The sequence below is a fragment of the Sarcophilus harrisii genome, chromosome 3 (assembly GCF_902635505.1).
Source record: "Sarcophilus harrisii chromosome 3, mSarHar1.11, whole genome shotgun sequence".
In the NCBI taxonomy this organism is placed as follows: Eukaryota; Metazoa; Chordata; class Mammalia; order Dasyuromorphia; family Dasyuridae; genus Sarcophilus; species Sarcophilus harrisii.
Genome location: NC_045428.1, coordinates 229,439,644 through 229,452,417, shown reverse-complemented (window position 1 = coordinate 229,452,417; position 12,774 = coordinate 229,439,644). Strand labels below are relative to the sequence as shown.

The window sequence follows — 12,774 nt, the reverse complement described above, 5'->3', positions numbered from 1 at the left end:
AACTAGGCATTGACCCACATCTAATAACCTTTATCAAGATCAGGTCAAAATGGGTTCATGATTTAGACATAGAGAGTAATATTAGCAAATAGAGAGAGCAAATTGGAAGAACAAAGGAGAGTTTATCTTTTAGACATGTGGAGAAGGAAGGAATTTGTGACTAAAGAACTGGAGTGTATTATTAAATACAAAATGGATAATTTTAGTTGCATTAAGTTAAAAGGTTTTGGTACAAACAAAACCAATGCAGACAAGATTAGAAGGAAAGTAATAAACTGGGGGGAAATTTTACATTTTAGAGTTCTGATAAAGGTTTCATTTCTAAACTATATAGAAAAATAACTCAAATTTATAAGAATTCAACCCATTCTCCAATTAATAAGTGGTCAACGATATGAAAAGACAATTTGCAGATGAAGAAATTAAAATCATTTCTAGTCAAATGAAAAAAAATTAACAAATAGGTTGAGCTCATTTGGAGAGCAATTTCGAACTATGGCCAAAGGGCTATCAAACTGTCCATTCTCTTTGATCCAGCAGTGTCACTACTGAGTCTGTATCCCAAAGAGATCATAAAAGAGGGAAAAGGAACTACATGTTCAAAGTGTTCATAACAGCCTTTTTGTGGAGGTGAGGAACTGGAAACTGAATGGATGCCCATCAATTGGGGAATGGCTGAATAAATTATGGTATATAAGTGTTATGGAATATTATTCTTCTATAAGAAGTAATCAGCAGGATGATTTCAGAGAGGCTGGAGAGATTTACATGAACTGATGCTAAGAAAGTGAGCAGAACCAGATCATTGTATATTTCAATGGCAAGATTATCTGATGATCAATTCTGACACATGTGGCTCTTTTCAACAATGAGGTGATTCAGGCTAGTTCCAATGATCTTGTGAAGAGAACCATTCACACCCAGAGAGAGTATTACGAGAACTAAATATGGATCACAACATGTTATTTTCACTTTTTTGTTCTTGTTTGCTTTCATTTTGTTTTCTTTTTCATTTTTTTTCCTTTTTGATCTGATTTTTCTTATGCAGCATAATTGTAGAAATATATATAGGAGAATAGCACATGTTTAACAGATATTGGATTATTTGCTGTCTAGGGAAGGGAGGGGGGAAGGAAGGAAAAATTTGGAACACTAGGTTTTGCAAAGGTGAATGTTGAAAATTATGCATATGTCTTGAAAATAAAAATCTTTAATAATAAAAAAGAAAAGAAAAGAAGCAAGGTTACTTTGAAGACTTAGAAGCGATAAGATAATTACTTTACTGTATTTAAAGGATTGTCATGTGGACAATCCTAAATGGAAAAATTAGAAACAATGAGTACAAGTTGAAGAGAGACAGAGTAAATATTGCTCATGTTTCATTAGAAAAATTGTGAAAAATATACAAAGTTGAAAATGATTGATGGTTGATTTTTTATTCATGTCATAAAATTATCCGTTTTATTCAAATGATGGTATTATGCAAGGCTTTTAAATTGTACATTTGGTTTACTTATTATTTTAAATTAATCCATTTATTCTGTATGTGGTATGTCTCGTTTTTTTTTTTTCTTTAAATTTTATAATAGTGCTTTTTCTTTAGCTCTTGGAATCAAACAACCTTTGGGACATATAGATTTTTATCCAAATGGAGGAAAAACTCAACCTGGCTGCCCAAAATCAATATTTTCAGGTAAATCATTGACACTTTATGGATCAAAAGTAGTTTTATATTTAAGTTTAAATTAGATTAGAAATGTGATTTGAAAATACAGACTCTTTCCCAGTATTCATCAACCTTATTCCTGTCACATAGCCTTTGACCCAGCAATTCTGATCTGTTTCCTAGAAATTCTTGGCTCTGGGGATTTTATCTGGCTGTTTCCTATGTCTGGAATATGCTCTATCCTCAAATTTAATTACTGGCTTCTCTGACTTTCTTTAAATTCTAAGTAAAATCTCATTTTCTACAGGAAGTTTTTCCCAACTCTTTCTTAATTATTTTCTATTTTTCCTGTTTGTAGCTTTTTTGGTATTTTTTTGCTTGCTGGTCATCTTCTCCATTAGATTATGAGCTTCTTGAGGACAGCGACTGTATTTTGCTTCTTTTTATATCCCCACTACTTAACTTAGTCCTTGGAACATAGTAAGCACTTAACAAATACTTGTTGACTGATTAGTTATTCTTCACTGCAGTGGTCTCTTTGTAGTCCTCAATGTAGATCAAGGGTAAGTGATATTGTAATGGAGTTCTTCCATAATAAATGTCACTTTTAAATATTTTGCCTAATATCCAAGATAGGCTTTGCTTTAATTGGAATTCTGTACTATAGTAAGAGGTTTCAATGTATGATAATTGTAGAGGGCTGAAACTCTTGAGTTGTTGCACTGTGGTCGGTTCAATCATTTAGACCTAATTACTGATTGGATAATACTCTATGGGTATATGCTTGGAAAATGGTCCTTCCCACTATCCTGTGCTGGCTCGATGATTGGTGTATACAGTGGATTGTAGGAGGAACTAGGGGGTGGAGTAAGACAAGCCAGAGTCACTTTGGCCTTAGATGAGGGAGAAGGCGGTCCTGGAGATTCTGCTTCCATCCTGTTCAATCCTGCATCTAAAGACCAAGAAAAAAGACTAAGGACTTTTGCTTATCCTGACTCCAGCTGATTCTGGGGTATCCTGGGTGCTAGGGCAGTCGTCACAAATAATAAAATAACTCAAGCTTTTTAATGTAGTTTTTGAAAATCTTCAAAATGCTATGATACTTGAATTGGTACTACATTATTACACAAATAATATAGTACTCTACATACATTTAATAAATACTTAATATGCACTTAGCAAATATTTAATAAAATTGATTGTACTAATGAGTTTAATATCAGAATAAACATAGGTTTACTATTAGAATGTGACTATCATCATCTTATTAATAAAATTTTATTTGTGAGTTCATGATTAACCTACAAATATTAAACACTACATATATATTAACTATCTAAAATTAGAATTGAATGAAAATGTATGAGCCATAACAATAGCTGGTTTGCCCTGTTCATATGCATATTCAACATTCTCATTATCAAAATGTATTTCCTGTTACATTTGCACTACACTCTAGATCCAGTTTGGTACAAGGAAAAAGTGAAGGATTTAGAGTGAGAAGCTGTATGTTCAAATCTTTCCTCTTCATCACAGATATGTGACTTAGGAAAGTAATTTAGGTTTTCTACACTTTAGCTTCATCATTTGTAAAAAATGAGAGGTTTAAAATTAGATGACCTCTGAAATTCACTGCATTTCTAAATCTACAGTTGACAAAACAGATAGCAATTGGTTACTATGGATATGGTAGATGGCAAAGGGGGGAAATAACTCATCTTAGTCTCATTATGTTACCACATCATCATGGACTGAATGAATGCCAACATGCCTGTGATATAGTCTGATTTTTGGAGCTGGGAAAGAATTGTTGACACAAGTTCACTTTTTTCCCATAACGTAGACACATTTGTTCCCTGAAACAATTATATAGATGGTAATAAGTTCCTAGTATGTGTTTAAATGACTATATAAACACTATAAGGTAGATGAACTCTAGCATAATGGTTATACTACCATAATAAAATTGTGTTTCTAGTTATAAAAAGCTTAAATGTCTCTATAAACCCTTGTAAAATGTAACACATTTGCCATATGAATTTTTCCAGTATTAATTGTGAATATTGCATTTTGCAGATGGATTTCTTTTTAAATGATATTTCTTTCATTACTCAAAATATTATAATCTCAGTTATACCCAACATTCAATTATTTATAAGGCATACAATTCATAATTATCATTTTAATTTAACTGAATACTCACTTCACTATGTTTTTTTCATTCAGGAGCCTCATTTATTAAATGTGATCACCAAAGAGCTGTTTACTTGTTCATGACATCCTTGGAAACAAAATGTGATATAACTGCATATCCTTGCTATTCATACATGGATTATAGGAAAGGAAAATGTACCATTTGTGAAGAGTTTAAACCAAAACCATGTCCCAAACTAGGTAAGCATCATTTCACACAAATATTGTGCTTTGTGATAATAATTCATTTGTGACAACATTTTCACCAAAAGTGAAGATATGTAGAATGCAATGCATTTATATATGAATTTTCAGCTGGGGTTTTAAAAAATGTTAGGATATTCCATCTCAGTATAGGGTGATAGATACAGCAACAAATAAATTCTTCTAACTCTGTTTAATTTTTTTTCTTGAAAGTACCCGATTCTTTATTATGTATTTGATAATGCTTACTGATGAATTAAAGAATTATTATACTGGATAGTGCAATGCAGGCATTATTTGGCATAGAAGAAAATAAATTTGACTTGAAGAAAGGAATCTCATGTTCAGTTGCCTACATGGACATTAAAATAGACCCATTTGAATACACAACAACTTCTTTAGACCTTACTTTCCCTAATAGAAAATAGCAAATAAATGGGCTGTATAAATAGATAGATGGACAGATAAATAGAATGGGATTTATAATACTTACATTATTTATACCAAAGAGATATAAGGATAAAATAGAGTGTCAAGTTTTAATAATCTATACCAATGATGGCTATTATGAGCATTTTACAGAGTTCTTGTGAGGAAAAATGGGAACAAATTTACATAAGTTCTTGCAAGACATCTAAGAGAAGTTTCTAGCATTATTCTTTTGAACAAATAGAGATATAGTATAGATGATAATAAAATTGCATGGATTCAGAACTGGGTAAATGGCTGGAAGAAAATCATGACAAGTTATTATCATTTTGAGAGAAATCCTAAGTCAACTGACAGAAGGATCTGTTTTTGGCCTTTTATTTTTACATTTATTCAATAATGTGAATAACAGTCACAGCTCTTTGTTTATAAAATTTATAAATGACAAAAAAGCCAGATGCATTAGATAATATCTTAACAGACTGGCATTGGGACAAATGCTCTGTGGTTATTTGTAAAATATAAAATTTAATAAAGATAAATATTAAAGTTAAATTAATATTTAAATTAACATTTACTAAGATTATATTATGTATCAGACACTGTACTAGGCCCCTTGGATACAAAGACAAAAATAAAACAATTCCTAATTTCAAGGAGATTAACAAAAGTAAAGTAAAACAAAAGCAGGGTATTTTTAAAAGGGAGAGAGCATTAACAATTAGGGATATAAATATTGGAAGTCAGAAATTTTAGTTATGGGCAATAATTTGTGTAAGTCCACAAATAAAAGAGGCTGAACATTACTTCAATGAATATTTAGTAGTCAAATTTGTTTTGACTGTACAGTGAAAGAATAAGAATAATATTAAATAAGTCTGAAAAGTTAGAAGGGAGAGAATAAAATCAAGAACAATTAGAAAGTTTTCATAATAGTCTAAGTGAGAGATCATGAGAGGAGCCAATAACTATGGAGATCATGGTGTCCATTCAGCTGAATGCTCAGATGTTTTGATATCTTCATAATGCTAATATATACATATACAAATATAAGTATATGTGAATTATGTATGTGTACATATTATGAATATTCACACATATACATATAAAACCAACATGTCGTTAGAAATATATTTGGAATGAGATAGGGTTTCTAGAACTAAAGGATACATGTATAATTGTTGTAATACTTGTGTGAATAGATTCACATGTGAAGGCAGTAAGTTGCAACAGTGGTTAGCGTGCCAGATCTCAGATCAAGAAGACCTGAGTTCAAATGTGACTCCATAATCTACATTTTATGACCAAACAAGTCACTTAACCTGTCTGCCTCAGTGTCCTCCATTGTAAAATGGTCACTGGGATGTCATGAGAATCAAATGAGTATATATTTATACAGAATGTAACATAGTATATGACACATGGGCACTTAACAAATGCTATTTTCTTCCATTCACTTACTGCTTAGATTAATTTTTTTTGGCTACTATTGTTGCTATGTGGGTAGAATAGCAGTTATTTTCCTGATACATTACAGAGTGATGTTAGCTTTGAAATCCAACAAGTGAATCCCTATTATTTACTAATTATTTGCTCAAAGCATTGAAAGTTTTCTTCATAGTAACACCTCTGTGAATTGTTTTGCATTTGAACAACAAAGATGCAATTTGTCTATCCCTGAAATAGTGAATTATATATACTATTAATAGCTAATTCACATCCTCAGGAAATTTGTATCTCCAAATGTAGAGAAGGAATTTTTCTTTTTGTACCCAGTTGGTATGCATGCATGTTCATTATAAAGTTAATATTCCCAAGCACAAGATTTCATCTTAGTGATTTGGGTGCACTTTTCTATGCTGAAGAGTTCAATCACATCTGCCAATTTAGCACAACTTTTGTTTGTGTGGTGTTTTAAATGGGTCACAGTAGCAAGCAATGTGCTGAGCATCTTTTCTAATTCTTTTATGCCACATGCTTACTAAGGGACAGAAAGGCTATCTGTGGTTTCACCCCTCACTTGCACATAATGATATATTATGATGTTATTTTAATTTACTTTTACAGCATTAATAAATATAATGATACAAAAGTCCAACTACAAATGAAATAAAACCTACAAGTTAAATTCCTTATATTTTCATTAAAATAAAATAACTAATTTGTAACATACAATTTATCGAAATAAAAAAGTGATTTATTTGCTCTTTGACTCCTAAATTCATAACTACCTATAAAGATTTGTTGGATTTACAAATATATACATGTATGATTATATATGTATATGATATGTGTATGTACATACTTATACAGGCACATAAATATAATTGTTTAATATATACTTTTTAAAACTCTTTTGTTTCCTTTTAATAATGCCTTTTTATGGCTCCAAATTATTCCAATATATTCATATAGGAAATATAAGAACTAGATCTATGATTTTATTTAGATGTCTCTTAGGTGAGGAAATTCTTTTTTTACCAATGAAGCTTGGTACCTGCTCTGTAAACTTATAATCTTTTCATTTTCTAAAGCACATAGAGGCTAATTGAGTTATAGTTAAGTCATTGATCAAATAGCCGGTGATAACAGAGGCAAGATTTGAACCAAAGGATCTCTGATTTTGAAATCAATTCTCTATCCTCTATATCATGGTTGCCTTTATATTAATATAATATATTCAAATGTACTTCTTTAACTGTTTATACAGTCTATTTCTGGATTTTGTGTTTTATAAGAAAACTAATTACAGATATATTTGTTCGGTTAAGTACTTTTCACCCATCTACCCACTAATACCCCAGGATAGCCCCAACAGGAAATCACTGGATCAAAGAGTATGACTATTTTTGCAACAATTGTATGCTTGTTTCCATTCAGCCTCACAAACATCAAGTTCCATATTTTCTTCTATTTTGAAGTAATTTTAAATGTATTATAAACTATCTTAAACCTTAATCAATTAGCATAAGTAAATATTCAAGTAAATATTTTAAAATATACATAAAGCTAAACACTCCAAATTAACTATCATTCCTTTTACAATGCATGCTACCAAAGGTCCATTTTTATGTTCTCTTTTGATATTCTTTTCCATATTTTTAATTTTGATTTTGTAATTTTTACATAGCTGTAGTTAGTTATATTGCCTTGATTCTTTTCTTTTCCAAAGAATAAATATAAGCTTTTTTTGACATTAGGAGTTTGTATTTTGTCTTTGTGTATAAATCTGATGAAACTTTCCAAATAGTTAAGAAAAGAAGGAAAACAAAAGGTAAAAAAGAAAAAAGAAGATATACCCAACTGAATGCAGATTTTCACAAATTAGCAAGATAAAATTTTCTTAAATGAAAAATGCAAAGAAATAGAAGAAAACAATACAATGGAAAAGATTTCTTCAAGAAAAACAGATACCAAGGGAAAGTATTATGCAAAAAATGAGCATGCTAAAAGACACAAATGGTAGGGGCTTAATAGAAACCGAAGAGATTAAGAAGAGACGGCAAGAAAACACAAAAGAACTATGTTAAAAAAGATTACTAATAACAAATCACTAATCACCACAATGGTGTAGTTACTGATCTAGAGCCTGACATTGGAGAGGATGAAGTCAAATGGAATTTAGGAAGCTTAATGACATAAGACTGATAACATGAGGGAATTCCAGGTTAATTATTTAAAATCTTAAAAGATGATGCTATTAAAGTACTGCATTCAATATGCCAACAAATTTGGAAAACTAAACAGTGATTAGAAACACTAAACTAGATTATATCAATCCTAAAGAATGGTAATAGGAATATTCAAATTTCTGAACAATTACTCTAATTTCACATATCAGCAAGGTTATATTCAAGATTCTGATAGTTAAACTTCAGCAATATATGAACCAAGAATTGATGAGGCAGAAGAATTAGAAATCAAATTTCCAACATTCATTGCATTATTGGAAAAATCAAGGAAATTCCAGGAAAAAAATCTACTTCTGCTTCAACTACCCTAAAGCTTTTAACTGTATGGATCACAACAAAGTGTGGCAAGTCCTCAAAGAGATAATAGGGGTTAACTGGTGTAACTTTGAAAAAGCACTAATACAAGGCTCTATGCTATAAACTTTGTTTATTTTATTTATATGCAGACTACATCATGCAAATATCAGACTAGATGAATCAAAATCCATAATTTAAGTTTCCAGGAGAAATATCAATAATCTCAGAGATATAGATGACAGCTCTCTGATGGCAGAAAATGAAGAGGAATTAAGTAGCCTCTTAAAAATGGTCAAAGAGGAAATTGTAAAAGTTGGCTTGAAACTCGCCATTAAAAAGCTAAGATCTTGGCAACTGATACTATCACTTTCTAGCAAATAAGGGGGGAAATGGAAGCAGTTTTTTGGACTCAAAGATCACTGCAGATGGTGAGTCTTGCCATGAAATTAAAAGACACTTGCTCCTTGGAAGGAATATAAAATATCTGGAAAGTATATTAAAAAGAAAGCTTATCAGAGTCTATGGTTTTTCCAGTAGCAATATATTTTAATCAATGATTTCAAATTGTGGTTCTGGAGAATACTTTCTAGAGCAATTTGAAACAGCAAGAAGATCAAATCAATTATAAAGAAATTAATTCAGGTTATTCACTAGAAAGTCAAATGTTGTAGCTGAAGTTTAAATACTTTGATCACATAAAGAAAAGACAAGACTCATTGGAAAAGATCCTGATATTGTGAAAAACTGAAAGCAAGAGAAAAAGGGGACAGAAGAGAATGAGATGGGTACATATATGGAAAAAATAAATATGACCTTGATCATACTTCAAGACATAGTGGAGGATGGATGGGCTTGGCATACTATAGTCTATAGGATTACAAAGAGCTGGTTATGACTAAACAACTGAATTATAACATTCAAATATCTAGCAAAGTCCTTGAATATAATAGGTTAACAAAAATTCGTGGCTTGATTCATTTACTTTGTCTCATACCTTTATGCCTTTTATGTTTCTTTGTATTTCTTATATTTATTATTTGTTTCTTATAAGTTAATGAATGAAAAAAGCAGTTTTCAAATATTTACTAAGCCCTAAAGGTATACATAGAAAAGGAAACCATTCCTTCTTCTCAAGGAACACACATTTTAACTTGAGGATCCAATATACATTAATAAGTTTCAATTCCAAATCAGATAGAAAGGCCCTAAAGTCCTTTGCATACAGCAATGAAGCACATGATAGTGCATTTTCTATATCATTTCTACTGATAATGCTATGGAAATATTTGACAATGCCAAGGATTTTTGTAATGAGAACTTTATTTTCTGGTCTTCATTAAGTGTGGCTGCTAGAGGCAGGTGCTACAGCACCCACAGAAGCAATTGCCAAGAGTTCTTTCCCTGATGATGAGTATTAGTCTGGGATGGTAGCAAAACAGTGGTTACCTCCATAGTTCTTGAGCTTTCCAGTGACAGATGGTGAGCTATTTAGTATTAATCATGGCATGGGAAATTAACAGTTTCTCCACAGCAATTGCCCTCTTGAAGGATGGATGTGGAGCTGAACTAGAAGGAGAACTTGTGGTCTTGGAGGAATTGTTATTCTCAACGCTCTTGGATTCAAAGCTCAGGACTATCAATAATGACATCTGAAAGGAGATGGTGGGTGAAAATGTAAAATGGTTTGGCTTGCTTGAGATAAGGTATTACCTGTTTCTTCACCAGATGACTTGAGCTAGGCTGACTTACCTAAAGAAAGTCAATTTAGATCAAAATCTAAACTTTTATCATTGAGAATAAGTATGAGTAATTCATTAACATCCAAACAGCACATACTCAAGAATTCACTATTTAGAATTTATCATTGTGATAGAAAAATTTTAATTATATTCATGTTCCATGGTTTTATTTAGTCAGCTATTCCCCAATTATAAAACAAATGAGTAATTTTCCATTTTTCACAATTATGAGCAAAACTGTTTTGATCAACATTTTAGAGATTTAAAGCTGGAAGGGACTTTATATAGTCTAATATTCCTATTTTAAAGAGAAAAAAGTAAGCTTCAAAGTATTTGCCTATTATTAAAATATTGGAAAAGTAGGACTAGAGTACAGATCTCCTGATCCTTTTTGATACACATGTGAGAATTTGAGAAGATAAACGTGAATAAAATTAATATTTGGTAAATTTGGAGATTATGTTGAAAGTTGATTGCAAGAATAATACAATGAAATATCACTAATTTGCTCCATTAAATTTATTTAAAATGTCAATTAGCAGAGACCTAGTCACAATATAATACCAAGAACCTTGGCATATATACCACCCAGCTATATACAATATGAAGGGCTCAGAATATTTTGAAGAAATAGGACTTCTCTGTGAATTACTGTCAGTTCAAAAGAGTTGATTTTCTATTTCAACCATTTTTTCTTCTCCTTCAAATATTCTGTCTCATAGCTTATTTCCATTGCAGCTTTATTTAAAGTTTACATACTTCAAATTGCAGGTTATTATGTGGACCAATGGAAAGACATTTTAATTAAAAAGCAGCCTCCTGGAATGAATGTTTATTTTGATACCACTAACAAGGAGCCATTCTGTAGTAAGTTGTAAACTTTGTAAAAACATCTTTTATATTCATACTTTATTCTGACCACTTATTCTATCATTCTTCAAAACACAAGATCCTTTCAGAAGTAGTTGAACTCAATTGTTATTAATATTAGATTTATAAAGATTGTATTATTATATGAAAGATGAAAAATTGTTTTTTTATATTTAAAGAATATATGACTTTGTCAGCATAGGCACCCTTATAAAAATTAATGGATGATCTTTAAGAGTTGATTTGACTAAAAAAGTGCATCATTCTTCTATCTAGTCACGAGCTTATAAGAAATGAGATAGGATGATCCTCAAGTGTCAAACATTACTATGCTCACAATCAGAGCCTTTTCAAGGTAGTAGTGCTTAAAATGGTTAGATTTTTTTTACACAGATTTTGGGAATTTAGAATTATTACCATGTGTATCAGACACTAAAAAAAGCTGTTGAGTTGTACAGACAGTAAAGTTCTTTGTTTCTACCAGAACAAAATATAATGAAGAATTTATCACTATTTTAAAAATTCAGGCAAATCAAAAAATTGACATTTTGCTCATTTTAAATCCAACAAATGCATTTCCTATTTTGTAATATATATATATATATATATATATATATATATGTATGTATATATATAAACTATAATATTTCCTTAACTCTTCTGTACAGAAACTGCCTAAGATGATAAAAATATCTTGAATGAATAATAATCTTTATTTTTAATTTATGAATTTATAATAGTCAAAATGACTTGGTTACTCAAATTCATTCTTAAAACAATATTGCTGTTACTGTATAGAATGTTTTCTTGATTCTATTTACTATATTCTTCATCATTTGGGGCAAGTTTTTCCATGCTTTTCTAAGATTATTGAGCTTATTATTTTTTATAACACAGTAGTATTCCATCACAATCATGTACTACAACTTGTTCAGCCATTTCAGAGTTGATACAGATCCCTGCAGTTTTCAGTTCTTTGACATCACAAAAAAAGCTGCTATAAATATCTCATTCACATTGAAAGTTATAATTTCTGTTTCTGAATTTCCCTTCATTTTATTTTTACTCATTACTTTATTTCTCAGCCTGTTTTTACTCTATCACTGTTACCTTATCATCTTCCCCCACCCTCTCACTCCCCATCTCCCACTTACACAAACTTTTCTTTATTCCATTTATTCACCATTTTACTTCCCATTCATTTCTTCAACCTTTTATAATTTTGCTTATGACTTCACTTTTTAAATGATACTATTTTCCATAAGGTTTTGGAGAATCTCAATTACTAAGGGTAATGACTACTATTGTTTTCATCTTTTTTGGTTTTTGTTATTGTTGAGCACTCCTTTCCCCCTCAATAATATTTTCCTTTTGGTTTTTGTGACATTTCTCTCCCTTGGTTCTCCTTCCTCCTATTTGACTATTCCTTTTCACTTTACATTTTTGGATTATTATAAAGTCATTATTATAAAGTCACCACTACTAAAGTGTAAGTGGTTCTTGACTTTTTTCTTACTCTATTCTATCCATTTCAGTATTCTCATATTGTTTTGAGTTAAATTATTATTTCTATTTAAATAACTCTTAATGCTAGGTGCCTATACTATTCTCTTGAAAATAATTCCTATGTTACTTGCTTTAACATTTTCAATTATTTATTCCATTTATATCTCAAACTCAGCAT

General features: G+C 30.6%; 1 protein-coding gene across 1 annotated transcript in view; it reads left to right on the top strand.

Annotated features, from left to right (window-relative positions):
• LOC100925869 (lipase member I-like) overlaps positions 1 to 12,774 on the top strand; it is a 54,748-nt gene that overhangs the window by 26,565 nt on the left and 15,409 nt on the right. The window contains exons 5-7 of the mRNA XM_031959156.1: positions 1,604 to 1,693; positions 3,893 to 4,060; positions 10,992 to 11,087. Coding sequence (XP_031815016.1) covers positions 1,604 to 1,693; positions 3,893 to 4,060; positions 10,992 to 11,087 — 354 coding nt within the window. The remainder of the gene's footprint in view (positions 1 to 1,603; positions 1,694 to 3,892; positions 4,061 to 10,991; positions 11,088 to 12,774) is intronic.